Source organism: Gnatocerus cornutus, chromosome 1, assembly GCF_029298725.1.
Source record: "Gnatocerus cornutus isolate USDA-ARS CGAHR chromosome 1, icGnaCorn1.1, whole genome shotgun sequence".
Taxonomy (NCBI): domain Eukaryota; kingdom Metazoa; phylum Arthropoda; class Insecta; order Coleoptera; family Tenebrionidae; genus Gnatocerus; species Gnatocerus cornutus.
The window spans coordinates 28,333,454-28,351,124 of NC_142233.1; the positions used below are offsets into that span (position 1 = coordinate 28,333,454).

Genomic DNA, 17,671 nt, shown 5'->3' on the forward strand with positions numbered 1-17,671 from the left:
CAGGTTTAAAATGAGTTCACGAAATAATTCGTGTTTTAGGTCGGAACATGTAATAAGCAACCGAACTTAGTTGGGAACAAAATGTTTTATCCTAGAAGGGAACGAGTCGTAATGAAGAATCGATAATGGTGATGTCTAAGATTGTCAACTCTAAATTACCTCAATCATTTTAGATCTGCACCAGTCAAAACAGCTTTTTATACATGTTCTGAAAAAGCTGTTTTGAGCGAAAGGATGGTATACGTTGTTAAACCCACACTTCTAGTGTGATGAATTACTTATTGTCATTTTATTTCCGGGTGGAATACTTAACAATAAATATTTTAATAACCTCATTAAACTATTAGTACCCAATTATTGTAATCAATTTATTATCGGTTTTTGCCAAGAACTTCTTCAATTCTTTATGAGCTTGAGCCATAATGTTTGCAATAGTTTTTTAAAGTACAAGTGCCGAAAGCTTTTGCTATGAGCTTTACGCGAGAGTACTGTACATGACTTTTTATTCTCATTTTTTTTAACAATAAATGCCAGTGTAAAAAGAGTTTTGAATCATTATGTGCCGATGTGACAACCCAACTTAAAATATCCTTTAATGTGTAAGTCAAAACTCACACAAAAATTTGCCAACGCAATTTCGAAATTTGGGAACTATATTATTTGTAGGTTTACCAAACTGGTTACCGCAATAGCAACACACATATAAAGGTAGGTGTTATAACATTAAAGTTTCATTAACGGAATAATTTCTGTTCGTGTCAGTTTCTAATCCAATTTACTCCAGTTGTGTTAAACCAGTAATAAAAATTTATGTAGTTCTGTGCCGTTCTTAATAGCCCTCCCAACCCCATGTAATTGTTAGTTATTATTTTTCGATATTATCTATAAAGTGAAAAATATTCGACGCATGTTAAATGAAATCTGATAAGGGTATTAATAAATAAAATTATAGGCTCCACGATCACCTCTGTAATTTCGGAAAATAATAGCACAGTCCACTGAGGGGTAAGACTCTATTTATTTCGGTCCGCAATTCAGATTTAGATTGTCTTATTCCGCAAACACGACTTCATTGGAAGAAATTGGTTAGTAAAACTGAGTATCCACAATTAGGGTGAAGAAATAGGGGCGCTAAACTCATTAATGCACAATTTACACCAAACTAATTGTAACGACGCACGTTTTCACATCGCCCATTTTCCACTACCAGCTACTCCTATAATTTTTCATTTTACTCTCTTAATTTAGATGGAATGAATATTTCTCCAGGGTAATATAGAGTGTAAAGTGATTCATTTGTACGGACAAAATCACCTATTCTATTTGAATTTTAATCCACCGTAATGAAAATGAATATTCCAGGTTGTAGTCTGGACATCGAGCTTTTAGTTTAACGAATATCAAAGACAATTTGTTTTGAACAATTTTTTGTCAAAATAAGACAATCGTCTCTGAAATGACAAGAACATTTTTTATAATGATGACATCAACCTTGTCCTTTTTTGCGATTTTCCAAAACGTGTTCGCTGCAAGCAGAGTTCTAACTAGTTTAGAAAAAAACGTTCAGCGAACGAAACACGTAAATCCTTGTAAGCAAAGAATAGAATACCCTGTTGAAATTTAATAAACGCAAACAGTGTAACGCAATGAAGTGTGTTAACGTTAGCTCATTCTGAACTCTACGCTTGAAGGATTCTTGAATCCTGTCGAGACGCTGAAGATTCAACCCAACAATTTCAAATCGTTTCTGGAGTAATAGAATCTGCTTTACTGCTGCATGCACCGCTGTAAATTTTATAGCAATTAGAGTCTGGTTGTTTAGAAAAAGACGTAAATATTGTGGGCTTGAAACTAATCGCGGGACCTGCTCGGGACGAAAAACCGCCTCTCTAGTCCTCGAGGGCATTAAGCTCATCGTTAGCAAGATTTAAGCGCCCCAATTCCCTTATCACCCCCAAATCATAGAACAACATAAACAGCAGATAACGTCCAGTCGAAAATCGTTGTAACGCAAATGAGTGATAAATTAATTATCTAACTTTTGAATATCACGCATCTCGAGCAGCACCCCTGGCTAATACCAACTGAAGAAATAAAATCCACACGCGATTTCCCCTCGGAGGAAAGGCATTAGCACCCCTAACACAATATTACACCTAACCGCTCTGCTTACAAACCGCAGCACGCTGCTCTCGATTCAACGACAAAGACCGCAAAGACTTCGATTAAAGTGTCAGTTTTAAACTTAACTTGCCATAATTTTGCTGTTCTTGTACTTTCACACAACAAACGAAGTGTCAAAAACCAATCATCGTTGCGCACGACATGTTCGAAGTGAATTAATTTTCTCGGGATTTCTGGTTTACGCTGTTTTGGCTTGCGAGCTGAGGGGAATGCTGATCATTTGAGATTATTGGCGGGAAATTAACTTATATTATTATAAACGAACTCTGGCAAGGAAGGTTACTTTTGATTCACTGACTTGCTCGTCAAGGGAGCTGTTATATTTAATTTGCTGTTTACTTTTGCTCTCACAAAACTGGCTTAAACTAATGCCAAATGTACGTAAAACAAATACAAAAATATACAATACTGATAGCAAAGTTTAAATAGTTATTTCAAGCGCCGAAAACATAAGCTATAAGTTTTTCGCGAGACTACTGTACATGATTTATCAGATCACTTAATTTTTTGAATTAATTTGTATAACGTTATGACGTATTAGCTATATTATCCATCAATTTGTTTCATTTGCAGACTCTCATAATCCAGGAAGTGTTAAAGCTTAAAAATTTCAACATATCCAATCGCGCACTGTCCCTTTTTTATGAATTAATGATCTGCGTCAAGCGTTCACTAATATTGACTTCATTTTCCGCTTTCCCGCCCTTGAATTTCTTACCTCACAGGAAAGAAAACACCTGCATTTTTAAGCATCAAATAACGTTGTTTGTATGCTACTAGGCACAGAAAGACCCGCCAACATCAAGAAGAAATCAATTTTAATTCTATTTTAGCCAAAAATTTGGACTCCACTAACTAACATGAATGATGATCATTTCCCATCATGTTTAAATGTCACTCAATCGAGCTCTTGAAAGAAGAAAACTCGTCTGATTAAAAAGTCTTCTTTGTGCTCCGTGAGCGATGCATGTTGTTGGAGCTCATGAATGTAAGCTGCAACGGGATTTGGAATGAAATACACGGATTATAACGGTGCTGGCAGGGTAAACATTAACTGAAGCGTTGAAGACAATACGCTCAGTTAATTAGGACACAAGTGTTATATGCACATGTCAATTAAAACCTCTTCATGTCATAAGTGATCGATGACTGAATTAGGCGATTGAGATTGAACCCGAGGTGACACAACTATCATAGCTGGGATGAGCCTAAACTATTAAATTTTTATCGTTGTGGAAGCTTATCCACTTTATTTAATTGAATCAAAAATGTTAACATCAAAGTAATACGGTTGATATCTGAAGTGCTCATGCATAATAAATACGAATGAACGTTAGGAGTACTCCGTTTCTGTGACATTAAAGATAATTCAATTTCTGATGTTTATAGCTCAAGTCAATGTCATACGTTATTTTCTTAAGGTGTTTTTTGCCGTAATATTTTATCCGGAATTAAGTTGTTTCGTGAAAATCTCTGAATTTTACTGCGATTTTTTTAAAGCTGCAAATTAAGTCCGGCGATAGCTAAACGTCTAAAGATTTATAGAGTCCGCGTTAGTATTATAGTGCGTCAGTACATGTCTTTCATGACAAGCAGCAAACTTTATTAATAATCTTGTTAAGGGGAGTTGAATCTTTACACTGAAATTATGACAACAAGTTTCCCAACGTGGAGCTGAACATTTCAAGAAGACAACCAACCTTGGCCCAAAATTCGTACGATCAATGCGGGCTTTACTTTAAACATCATTTGATCATTCAAAACTTGTGAATTTTTTGAGAAAATTGTACGAAGCGGTGTTGTTTCAAAGTAAACTCAACTCGGAACTTCAAACATTTTCTTACTCTGATAGGTGTCCAATTGAGGATTAGGTAAACAACCCGTGCAATTACATCAAAGACAATGCACTGCATAAACTAATTGACATGTCCAACGGTCAATCGTACCATTAAATTGCTCAAACGTAATTACAATCGTACTAATAACCCATTCGTTGGTAAATTACTGACAATTCGACCATGATCAATTTCCAAGACAATGCAACAATGTACAGGGCCCGTAACATTTATGATCACGTTCAAAATCGTCTTTACTTGTAAAGATAACAAACTGAAAATTTGCACATGCTCATAGTTTACAGAATTCCAGAATATGAAGCAATTTTTAAGTTTTTGAAAAAACAGTAGCTGACTCAAATTTATTTCGATTTAAGTATCGTAGTAAAATCCTGGGCTGGGAAAGCGTTGAAAATTTCCAACTGTTTTTTAAAGTGTACATTGACAGTTGTAGAGACAACTTGTTGAAAATTTGACAACTCAAACAATGAGAATCTTGATAGTGGCAAAAATGAGGTTGGTAGTCAAGCGCTAAGCTGCGCGCTTATGAGACAAATTGTATACAGTAAACCTTCAACATTCGCGGGGGTTTCGTTCCAACTTTTAGACGCGAATGTCAAATTTGCGAATGTTAAGTCTATTAACTTGTGTAAATGGAAGAGTTAAGTTAAAAAAAAAACACCATGTTAACTAAAAAATTAAATTGTCTTAAAAAAAACACATAATTATTGGTTATATGTATAACATATAATAACAATATTTTGGAAACCTATAGGTACCCACTTTTAATCTGTTTAAAATTTTAATTTTTTCGTCAAGAGAAAGAACTTTTTTTTTCCTTTTAATAGAAACTTCAGATCTGTAAAGTCGACGAAAAATACATACTAAAGAAATGACAGAAAAATGCAACGCGCTTTGGCCAACAATTCATAGAATTGTTCCGAAAACACATAAAAGTCAGTTGTTGCCTAACTGCAAAACCCGACATTTCGACTGTCCCAAGCAAAAACACAGTATCTGCTTTTTAAAAAAATGTTCACTAAGCCTAGAAATGACTTAATTAAAATGCCTTGACAAATGATTTTACCATTACACTTGTCACTGATCTTTTTATCATTTAAAAAATCATCAGATAAATGACAAAATTTGAGTTCAAATCATTTGTGAAAGCGTTTCTAGGTCCATTAAAGTTTTTTCTAAAAAGCAGATACTGTGTTCTTGCTTGGGACAGCCGATCTGCATCTGATCGAAATTTGAGAGGGCAATATAAATTTCGTTATTGTGATCAATTAGTTCTATACAGATTTTGAAAAGGTTTACCTTCCTAATTTATAACCTTTTTACTACAAACTGACAAAATTTTATCTTCCTATCGAGCGTTAAAAAAAACGGATCAGGTCACCTATGAAATTTTTCGTAGCGTATGTCGCATAGTTCATGTTGAAATGGCACTTGGCATTACTAATAATATTCCTAACCTCACTTTATCCCAGATTCAAAAAATTAATTAAACGCAGTTTATCAGCAGTTCCACACGAACTGAACCTGATACATTAAAAACTAAAACATCTTGCAGAAACATAATTTTGTTAAAAATCAAATATATAAATCTTAAATTAACCAAAACCATGAATGGTTGAATTGTTTGCTTCTTGATAGTTTAAATAGCCACCTTCTTTTAACTACACTTTCGTTCATCTATTTTAATTAAATTTTTCGCTTAACTTCACTTATTTTTTTTCACTCAAAATATAAATTCCAAGAATTTAAAATTAGTGGATAAATTAGTTTGAACTATTTACTTAACACATCAGATACTGAATACATAAAAAAGTAATTTCATAATTTGTTTTTGAATTAAAACATTGTTAAGAAAATTTGTCACACCCGTGACAATATTTTAACAAAAGTTGGCAAAACTGGTTGAAATCTGTGGATTTAAAAATTGATAATTTGTATACAAAGTAACAAATTGATAATGCAGTTTTTGCACTAATTAAAGTTAAAAGATATATTAGAGAAATACTGAAAATAAATGTCACGAGTGTGACAATTGTTAGATCGGACTTTCAAAATTTGATGATTTAAGGCTTCAACATGTACACACAGTTGGTTTTAACAACTCCTATTAAAATGCTCACATGTTAAAGAAACTCTAGATGGTATGGGAGGCACAAATAAACGTATCGTTCACAGAAAGGTAATCAACAATTCTGCTAAGGATTTCTTCTTGAAAGCAAAAAATCAATTAATAATATAAATATTTTGTATACTGGTGAAAATTCAAAGACAAAATATCTGAATCAACTAAGTAAAAATATTCAAGCAATCAATACCAAATATCCAACAATATCTCATATTTTGTCCAAATAAAGAAGTTAGTTTAGGGTGGATGCAGGAATGTCTAGCGGATATAAGTACACTCGACCAATTTGTGAAACCGAAACTGGGGGCTGTGGGCGCCTCCGCCTGTGTAAAATATAACTTACTTTGTTCAAAATGTTACAAGCATTAATAAAATTAGTCTTTCTGCTACACTATTTTCATTTTTTAGCAACGTTTATTTAACAAGTTTTGCTTTGTCACGCCCGTTACAAATGTATGTCACACCCGTTACAGTTTTCTAAAAAATACAGTGCACAATTGAATTGGTTATTCTAATTGCAAAGAAGCTTAAAATGTGTGCCTATAGTTCATATATTTGTGTACTAAAGAAGAAGAAATCTGACTTTTGTGATTCGCAGAAATATAGAAAAATGTTATTAAAAACAATAAATTTAATTTGTACGCGTCACACCCGTGACACCACAAATTAATTTGCTGCTCTATGATCTGCAATCGTAACTTAACAAATTTTATTCAGATAATTTGCAGCACTTTAACCTACCTGATAACAGTGCACTTCTGCTTGAAAAAGCTCTTAGTCGTAAATAAATTAAAAAAATGTTGTCATTTTGTCACACCCGTGACATATGGAATTGCTGTTATGAAAAAGTTGTTTTTGATGTGAGACCACAAGTCGCAGGAAAGCAAGCCGCTGGTCAACGATTTGCAGTGTTTCGGTCACCAATTCTAACCTCGCAGTTGCAAGTTGCAAACTGAACTGACATTGACAACAAACTTCAAAGTACAGTCCCATGAAATGATAATTGAAATGTTCACTCTGATTTTACAGAAGTCAATAGGTAACTTGATTTTTATGTTTTGTGATTGGATATTAAATTAAATACTTTGTCACTAATGTCATTGTCAAATAGCTGAGATCAACGACATACTTCCACGCTGACAAAAGCATGGCAAAGGTGACTTTGATCCGCTTTTTATTTGAACGCACAATACATTTAAAAGTAAAAGCGCTAGTAGAGCTTTTTGTATTGCTCGAAAAATTTTAGGGTTAAATGCAGATGTCGGGTTTTGCATTTAAGCGACTCATAATGACATGACCGTAATAATAATATTTTAATGAAAATGAATGTAATGTTTAATTTCATTTCTATGGTGTTGAGGAAGTAAAGTTTGGATTCTTTGTTAGTTCTTAGAAGCATTTCCTTTCTAGGATTTTGTTAGATAGTTCTCAGGTGTTCGTGGGAAATTTAAATTTTATACTGTCACAAACGGTTTACTTTTACCAAAGGCAACAACGCTAAGGAATTTACTTGAACGTACCTAGATAATATGTTAAAATATCACATTTGGTATTTTATTATATTTTTTTCATTATATGAAGTTTACACCAAACTGTCAGCAACTTGTTTTAAAACGACAATAATTTATCTTTTAACTCGTTTCAGGTGTCTTTGTTCCTTTTTCGGTATTGATTAACAATTTTAGTGTTTAAATTAAACACAATTTGCATGAAATTTACAATAAAAACTGAGAAAATTTTAATACAGTTATATTGAAATCATAAAGAAAAGAAGTTCAAAAATTGCAAAGAATTTTTGGACGTCGCGACGCTAAACTATCGGTAAAATCAACATTTTTTTTGTTAGAGCTAGTGCTTAGTCAACTGTAAGCTTATGCAATTTTTAAAAATTTCTGTTAAATTAAAGACGATTTTAGAGGTTCGCTCAATTTAAATTTGTAGCAAAAAGTTATATCTAGAAGATTCTTCGTCATTATTGCGTTGTTTTGGTAACTAAGATTACGCCCAGGTAAACAAATAGGACTTTTAGAACAATTAACTGCGGCTCCAATATTTGTTGGAATTATTCACTGCTTTCCGTCCGTAGAGCTAATCAGATTAAATTCAATTAAACGAGTGGATATTTAACCTAAACTCCTCGAGGGTAGCTTTGATTCAGTAATTTCAAGTGAATCTTTCTTGTTATTCTTCTCCAAGCCGTGTTTGTTCAGTTTTCAGACTTGAAAGTTATGAAACTCCACATATATCATAAGCTGCTCGGATTTAGCCCTTAACCTTCATTTACGTAACTTCAACTCCACAAATTAACATAGGTTTAATTTGGGTCAGAGTACAATAATTAAAATATTGTGTTATTGTGTGCGTGGTCTTCTTTACATTGCATACAAACTAAGTATTTATTAAACATTTCCATCATTTATATCCACTTGTCAAAACTTTTGGAGAAAATTGCGACTTCACGCACCCACCTAAATGCTCAAATTGCATGGTGGGAAAAATTCAAACTTTATTTGCCAGATCGTTGATAAAATTTTAGAATCGACCGCCATCTAAATTACAAAGATATTAAGCAGGCAATCGCTCACGATCTAATCATTGCTAAAATAAATCGAGGTTTTTATTGCTAAATTTTCAATTTTTGCTTCGAGTTCAAGGCGGAGAAAACTTTATAAAAGTGCTAATCGGATTGAAGATTTTTATCCTTTTTATTGACAAGAACAAAATACCGTTTAGCAGTTTTTCATGTTTCTGCTAAAGATTAACTAAGATTAACAAAATTATTAGACAATTAGTCATTTTTCATTACGTAAACGCCATATCTAAGCCAGTAGTTAACCAGAAAGCACCGACAATATTACAGAAACTAATTACTTTTGTTATCTGAAGGCAAATCATGAAATAAGGTTTTTATATTTCCCGGAAACTTACAAGCTTATGTTAGTGTCGTTGTTGTAACAAACAAGGCAATATGTAAAATACAGTATGTTTTAATGTAAAATTAAAATTGCCTTGTAAAATATGTTAAAAGATAAAAAAAAAATATAATACAGTACTGTTACTAAATACAGGTGCCCGGAAAGTGGCGCACCACCGTAATACTGTATCATCGGACAATGCCATAGACCATCGGAAAAATGTTAAAAAAAATCCATGTCTTCAATTTTTCGAAGTATGATAGATTGAAAAAGAAAAGTTTGATGCCAAAATTAACGATTACTGTGCAATAATTTTACGTTCAAACGATTTTGTTACCTAAAGAACATTTTGCCCAAAGGCCTGGTGCAAAAAAAATCGGGAAAATCTGGTAAGAAATGCCTGAAAACTGTTAACAAGATTTTTGAATCAACAATCTCAATCAGTGGGGCATCGTTCATGTGAAACCATAGTGACATTACTCGTTCATGAGCCGACCTGACTAACGCCAATAATACAACAGCAACGTTACTATGGCTTTGAATACTGGAAATTTAAATTATATTCTGCAATGTTGCCATTTTACTAATTTTCTTTTGATTCTCCTGCGAAAGCAGAGAGTCTAGATTTTGTTTTAACATTTTTTTGGTACTCTTAGTTACCCCCTTTCAAGGTGGTGCGTCACGGACAACCTGTATAAGTATAGAAGAAAATCGCTCTAATAATGAAATAATATAAATTATAAACTGAATAGTATGAAATTCAAAAAATCCATTAAAACTTTAATTCTCTTGATAAAACAAAATTTAAGCTAATTTGATCTCCCTGAAACTATAGTTGAAAGGTAAAAAAATCTCATATTATATTCATCAAAATAAAATGTATTCCGGGTTTAATATACAAAAAAATTTAATTTGTAAAAAACATTCGTTATATTGAATATGTTTTATTCATTTGTTCATAAAAAATTTCAATTTTTAAATACATAGTTAAATTAAATGAAATTCTCGCTCAAGGATCAATTGTTAATATGATCGATTTTTTCCGCCTCACATGGGTAAATATAGAAAATTGCAGGCACAAAGCACGAGATAATCCGAAAAGATGAGAGTGTCACACTTGTCGCACGTCTTACTGAGATAAGACAATTTAACTGACCTTCTTTTTGCGAAGAATCTATCTTACTCTGTCCCAGAGAAAGAAAAACGACAACGCAGAGCAATATCACAATTCGAACCGTCGCCATTGTCAGTTTTTCCAATTTGTGCTAATTAACGCAAAAACTTAGTTTTAGTCAGCTGACATCTCATACTCATTTAACTTAAGCACACTTATTACGAAAGTTAAGTTTGAGGAGATTTTTTTAACAACTAATTGAACAAATTTCACAAGTTTCACATCACATTTCCAATATGATTCCACTCAGTTTAGTCTAAAATTTCTTTAACTTCACAGAGAAATTAAGATACAGTTTCACCCGGAAAATTCACGTAAGCTTTTAGACGAGTCCGGACCGTCGCTTTGAAACAAGCTTCGCGGAACGACTGCAGATACCAAAGCTTCAAAGCCCTGAGAAGTTTTGAGCATGCGCTTGTTTGCTGATAAGGGTTGAACTGTGCTGATCAGATATTTGTTTATTTAGTTTCAATTTTTATCCTTGTAATGAGGGCTTGATGTTGCTTATTGTTGCTTCTTATTTATTTTCCCGGAACTGTTATAAAAGGATCGATATTTAGAGCTTTGTCGCTCTTAGCGAACAATGGGTCTATTTGTGAGATTTAAATTGCTTAGGGTTTCGTAGGAAATCAAAGGGCTTACTCGTTCACTCAGCTTTAACATTAATCATCTGCGGGATTTTCTGACGTTTTGTAAGTTTACGAATTTTTAACACTTCTTTTATAATTGGAAGAACCTACAAAAGACGGATAATTACGTAATTAAAATTAATTTATTACAGATCACCGCAAGACCTGAATAACTGCTAGAATTTGTGCTATTATTCTTTAGAATTTTAATGTTTTTTAGGTCAAATAGCTTAAGGGCAATTAATAAAATAAAACCAACACGCATTTTCTAAAATGTATAATTTTTATGTTATCTCAAAGTTATCATATTTCAAGAATTTGTGTTAATTCTGCAGATTGCATGACAAAAATTTAGTGCACAGAATTACCTTGCATGAAATATAAAGTTGCATTTTCCTGACTCATTCTTGGAAATTAAATGTGTAATTAGCTGGGTATGTGGAGGAACGAGTACGCTTTACAGTTTTTTATTCTTTTTCGGGAATCAGGAAAATTATGAGAAAGGTTAAACTGAACTTAATAAACTTAATATTACAAACTGTAATTATAACAACGAAAGTTCTGCTCGCTTATAGAAACCTTGAAAAAATAACAAAAAGAAAGTTGATGCAAAACGCTAAGACATAAACATGGCGATAATGAAGAAAAGTAGCAATAAGAATTTGAAAAAAAAGTATAAAAATAAACTCATTGCGCCAAATATGCACATCATAAATATAAGAATCCTCATTTTTTTTCTATAAGTAGTGACTTGAAACAAATGATCAATAACTGACTGTTTTACTCTAAATAAAGAATTATGAGCAAACTTAAAGGACATAAAAGTCAAAAAAAGTTTTGGAGAGATCATTTTGGTAGTAATGGGAAGATCTACATAAAATCAAAAACCACAAAGAAAAAGAAGTGGTAACAAAAGAAAAATATTAAAAATATATGAAACTGCAATATTTAAATTTACAAAATTCAGTGGAACAAAATGTATGGATGGAGCTCAAAAATGAAAGCAAACTGACAAATGAAAATAAACAGAAATATCAAATTTCCAAATTTGATCAAATTTCAAAATCAACTTTAGCATATAATTTTGTACAAACAATATAATCAGCAAAGCAAAATTACTAATTCGAAACTGAACATGATGACAAAGGTACGACCTAAACTAATTTGATTTGACTCTAATGAACCGTCATTTAGCTCGAAATAAAGCATCATTAGTAATGAGGTTAAATATAAAGCAAACTAATATTACACGATGGCCTCGTTTGAAAACGTTTCAAATATTCCACCAAATTTGTGTCCAAGAATTTGTTTCGCAGATGCTAAATCAAAATATAACACCCCCAAACAGATATTAAATACAAAGGTATTTTCGTCATACTGTGTCGGCAAAGCGACCAAGTTTGAATAATAAATGGTCATCATTCATCATGAGAACAAGGGTTACTTTTAATTTGTGTAATCGGACTTGTTACATTGGTTAACCGCGACGTAAGGGCTCTTTGAATGCAATTGAGGAGGGTCTTTCACTGATTGATATCGTAACCACATACAACCCTTTACTTAATTCGAGTCACATTTATTACGGTTTCGATCGTCATTCAAAACGATTGTTTACATGAATTTAGGCGTGGCACAAGCTGTTTTATGAGTTCCATTTTCTTGGTTGTTACACAAACTTATTATTAGAGGTTTTATAAAATTGTAATGTAGAAGGTAAATAAAAGTAAAAGAAACATTAAGGAAAGGGAGGAGTGGGCAATAAAAGTGTATTTCCGTAGTTATTTTTTTATTTTTTCCACGTATATGATGAGATTTGGAACAGAGGACAAGGATTTAACTAGGTTTTAAGTAAGTATAATTATAATTGTCACCATTACCGCCTGACTTCAATCCCATTGAGAAAACTTGTCTAGTCTAAGTTAAGTTTCCACGTCGTTTTCGGTGTTCCACAAGGCCGTTTAGAGAACGAAGAAACATTCTTCCGGTTCTTCGAACAGAAGCGTGCCAGGCTGTAATTAATGCACAAGGTGGTTCAGCGCAGTACTAGTTATGTTCGAAATTAAAATTTATATACACGATGCCTACACTGATTGTTGACTTTGCTTTTACTCCATTCTGTTGTAACTTGAGCTAGATAGTAAAATAGTCAGACTTATCAATCTGATTTTTGGTTTATAATAAAAACGCACAATTTTCAATTTGTCCCTTTTACTCCATTCTGGTGTAATTTGAAACAGTTATTAACCTAGCCAGGCATACCTTTCTCCACAATTTTCATCGGTTCATAGTAAAAATGATGAAAATTAGAGCCTATAATAGAAAAATTTTAATTTTTTTCTAAAACAAAAACATGTCGTTTTTTTTACTCTATTTTCTTGTCATTTGCGGCTATTCAGGCGTACCAATCTCCCCAAATTTTATTGATACTACGTGAAAATTATAAAAATTATGGGCTTCAACAAAATGTTTTTGGTTTTTAATAAAAACACAAAATTTTCAATTTGTTTGTTTTACTCCATTTTGTCGCAATTTATGGTACAGACAATAAACAAAGTCAATTTTATTCTGAAAATCACACAAATCGATATGTATTTTGATTTTTTTTTGTAGTTTTCACATGGCAAAAACTATTTAAAAAAAATTTCAAGCACTGCTAATTAAATTTATTTAGTACTTAGTAAACCTGTTAAAAAGATTATTGTAAGTATACGTTTTCAAAATTTCGACAAATTATTCAAAAATAAAAAATCGTTAAGTATTTTTTTTTCAAACGTCATAAAAGTGACACATTAGCTAGCTCGATTGTTAAGGTTTAAGTTTCACTTATATGCTTAAGCAGAACATAGCACTTTATATGCTTGGGCTCCACCGTAACCATAGAAATGTTTCCATTGCACTATGATTCTGCATGAATTTTATGTTTTTAAAGTAAAATAGAGCAATTTTCTATCGTTTACAAAAAAAGATCGTATATGCCATTCAGAGCAAAAATGGCTTTGTGTGCTTCGTCTGTTAACAAGAACAGGCTTAGCACACAAAGCGTCATTTTTGCTCTTAATGACATAATGTACTATAAAATCTATTGTTTTGTTAGAATACATTAGGTACTCTTTATTGAAGTTTAAATTTTTAATACAATCATTAAAACCTCTTTCATCCCAACTTCTATACTTCAAAACTGATATGACGTCAATCAAAAGTGGATCTACAGAATCTTGTTCTCTATCAAACGCTCTAAAAGATAACGAAATAAATTTAAAAACAAAAGAGTTACGAGCAAAAAAATTATTCAAAATTTTAATTTTCAAACCGCCTCCAAAGCTGTAATTTTGACAATACGATGTCGAAGCCAGCATGATCCAGCTAACATTTGTTTTTCTATCGGAATAAGATTCAGAATATGCTAACAATTTATAAATATTCATGAAAAATAATAGGAGTATATTAAAATACAAGTTTCATAGAGCGTGAGTTTGGCGCACACGTCTCGCAACAATTGAAAAACAATGCTTTAATGAGCCCTTAAAGCACCAAAATTTAAATTTTATGAATTTTCAGTTTAAAATGAGCACCACATACTAAACAATGGACTGGGGCTAATTTCAAAGAATATTGATTATAGAACAAAACAGAAAATAATGGCAGTGGCTGAAATTAAATCGACGTTAATGAATTTACTGGTCACATTTAATTATCGCTTTATGTAGTGCAAAATTTAATTTAATTTTCTAACTAATTGACCAATAATGTCAGCAAATCTCCAAAGTCTACAATAACGTAGAGAACTGCCCCTATAATACAAAAAATTTATGGTGTCATTAATAATATTTTGTATAATTAGTACCCTTTAGGAATGCAACCAAAATTTTTCCCAGCTCTCCGTAATTAAAACTTATGTACTTTATAATCTGAAAATAAGCGAAACTTCATTTGGCGGAAAGCTTTATGTGCAATAAACCATCTCGCGCACCTATTCCAAAGATGGGAAAAAGTGTCTCGAGGTATCACCCGGTTCGTAATAGATAATAATTTCTCGATAAAGCGAGATGAGCACAGATCCAAAAGTTCGTGAAACATAAAATTCGTAATAAACGAGCACCGCCTAAACAAAAAGTGGTAAAAAATAATGGCGTGTCATTGCAGTCGTCCGGAAAACGAATGGCAGACAATACATCACTAGAATTACCGAAAATAGTAAAAATAAGATGAAATCGCCGCGTCGCAATTAATTGTACGTGATTATGCCTACAAAATAGACATAAATTCCGCCATTATACTTGAAATCGGCTCCTGAAAACAAAGCACATTAAATCTGCACAGCGATAAATTAGTCCTGTAATGCTGCAGTAATTCAGTTAGCTGATCGCACGTCCATCGCTCCACCAGCATCAATCTGGATTAACTTTACACCTATACTTAATTTTGCTTCCTCTGTATAACACTTTCTATCCTTATTCTAGCTATGTGTAGTTTTAGTCGTAATTTGGTTTGAGACGTGATACAAAGTGCTGCCTATAAATTCCTTCCGACGAAGATGGAAATTACTCATTCGATTCAGAACCGCGGTATCAATAATCTGCCAGGAACATATGAACAAATCATGAAAACGATACTTCAATTCGTCTTACTTTATACGTCAAATGCGAAATTGTACATCTGCTGTCACTATAACGACTGGTTTCAATAAGTTTAAATGGGATCGTTTAGGGGCTACGAGCCGGGAACAAATAAATACATTCGACTTTATAGTTTCTTCAAAATATCCCTGTTTAAGCTCTAAGAGATAATAGAACATTTTCATGCAACATGCGCTAAATAGATCGTTTACCGTGCTACGTCGTTACGATAGATAAATGTTAGCTTGTGCAAGCGCAGAAATAAGACGTGAAGAGCTGAATTCAGCGTGGAATATTATTTGAGTAGAAAATACTCCTATTAATTATAAAAAAAAATTCTTCTGATCTAACTGATAAGCGATAGGAGCACCAAGTTTGATTAGAGAGTTCAGAAGCAGTTTCTCTCACTCCAAGCGGTTTTCACTAATCCATGTCTGACGCAGATCTTGTAGAGAAGGAAGGAATCACGCGTGAGTTTGAGTGACACAACACGCACAATGTGTTTGTATTTAGTTCCTGGAAGACGCAGTAGCGGGGCGATCCGGGCAAGAAATTAATTAATTATGTACAGAATAGTTTTCGAGACCCGGCGTCTTACTACGAAAAAATTTCATTTTTAAAAGTGACACCTACAAAATTTAAGAATTTCAAAAATTTAGCATTAAATGAATCCAAGAAGTCAAAACTTTTAACACATAAAAAATCTAGAAAACTGTTGCTTTGGCACTGTAAAATCTGCTAGTAAAACAGAATGCGACCACCGATTGAGAGCCGCGAACGCTTATTTAACAAAACTGTAAAACATTGACTTTAAATAATAACATATTAAGGGTTTCTATAAATAAATATGCGAGACAAGTCGATTTGCCACTTACTTAAAATTGTATGTAGACGATTTACTGTAAAATCACATGCATAATGATAAAAATGAATTGGTTAAGTCGTTTCTGACAAATCAGTTTTGACAGGTCTGTGCGGATATATTCATATCACTTTTACTTTCGCAAATGGATGTACGAAAACATCAACCATCAAACTATGTGGATTACGTCACTTTTATATGAGGTTGTAAAAATGACATTTAGAATAGATAAGCAATAAACTATTGTCAAAACTTATGGTTTTTTTCTGATGATGAAAGGTTGTAGAAAAAATAGTGTACATAACTCGTCTGAAAATGTCTTTCTTGCGCTCGCCTAATATCTGCACTCAGCTGACGGATCGTGCATTTACTTTCACACTCGTGCGAAATTGGTTACTTTCGGCACTTGTTATGTAAATAACTATTATGCAAGTGTTCCGAAATTCCTGCAAAAAATTGACAAAGAATGATAACCGAAATTTCTTGTCTCAGTTCAAGAAAACAGAACATTTATCTTTAAATAAATTAAATAAATCAGTTGAATGTTACCAAGCCTGATGCAATCTAACATTTTAAATAATTGTTAGTGAAAATTATTGTTTATAGTAAAGAGTTCTATCTTGCTGTACGTTTTTTTTTATAATTTTGGAGCACCTGTAGAGGTCTCGTACTTATACCGAGTGAGTATTTAAACAATTAATCAGACAAGTCATTCCTGTCAATAAGATTTTGGTAACACTGCCTGTCAATCGATGACTGACGTTTAAAGCCATGAGGTTATGCGTAAGACGTCACTGGAAGTGGCATTTTTCAATTGTCTTATTAGTCTTGTCAACTTTCGAAACAAAGTCATGGGCTGCCTAACACGATACTTGATAATAACAGACAGAATTTTAGGTCAAAAGAACACTTAAAGTCATCGAGAATGCGTTTTTAATGGAAGTGACTGCATATTTAACATAGTAACAATGTTTCTCTTTGCTACAAAGCAAAATAAAAAAATAGTAGTTCTATGTTATACTGTTTCTTTTCTTCTTCCCATTTGTTTTCTCGCGTTGAAGTGACGTAATGAATGAAATAAAACTCCTAGAACTAAGGGAGACCAAGTTTTATCATTTGTAGTGTATTTCTGTCGAACTAAGTCCCTTCTTGTGTTCGCTGGAGCTGAAAATGGCCATCACTGCCTCCGGTCATTCAAGACACCCTCTACTAAAGTTCGGGTAAGGTCAGAGCACTCGTTTTTGTCCTCTTTTAACAATTACACAGTGGTAATTAGGCGAATTGTTACTCTTTAATTCAAACGCTCTTAT

The 17,671-nt window shown here is 32.8% G+C and overlaps 1 protein-coding gene across 2 annotated transcripts in view; it reads right to left on the reverse strand.

The window, feature by feature from the left end:
* The window catches only part of side-II (sidestep II transmembrane protein), a 217,551-nt gene extending 206,942 nt beyond the window's left edge, over nucleotides 1-10,609 (reverse strand). For both annotated transcript variants that reach the window (XM_088045132.1, XM_088045140.1), the window contains exon 1: nucleotides 10,237-10,609. In XM_088045132.1, the coding sequence (XP_087901258.1) occupies nucleotides 10,237-10,324 (88 nt within the window). In that variant the 5' untranslated portion in view covers nucleotides 10,325-10,609. The remainder of the gene's footprint in view (nucleotides 1-10,236) is intronic.
* Between the last annotated feature and the right edge of the window lie 7,062 nt (nucleotides 10,610-17,671).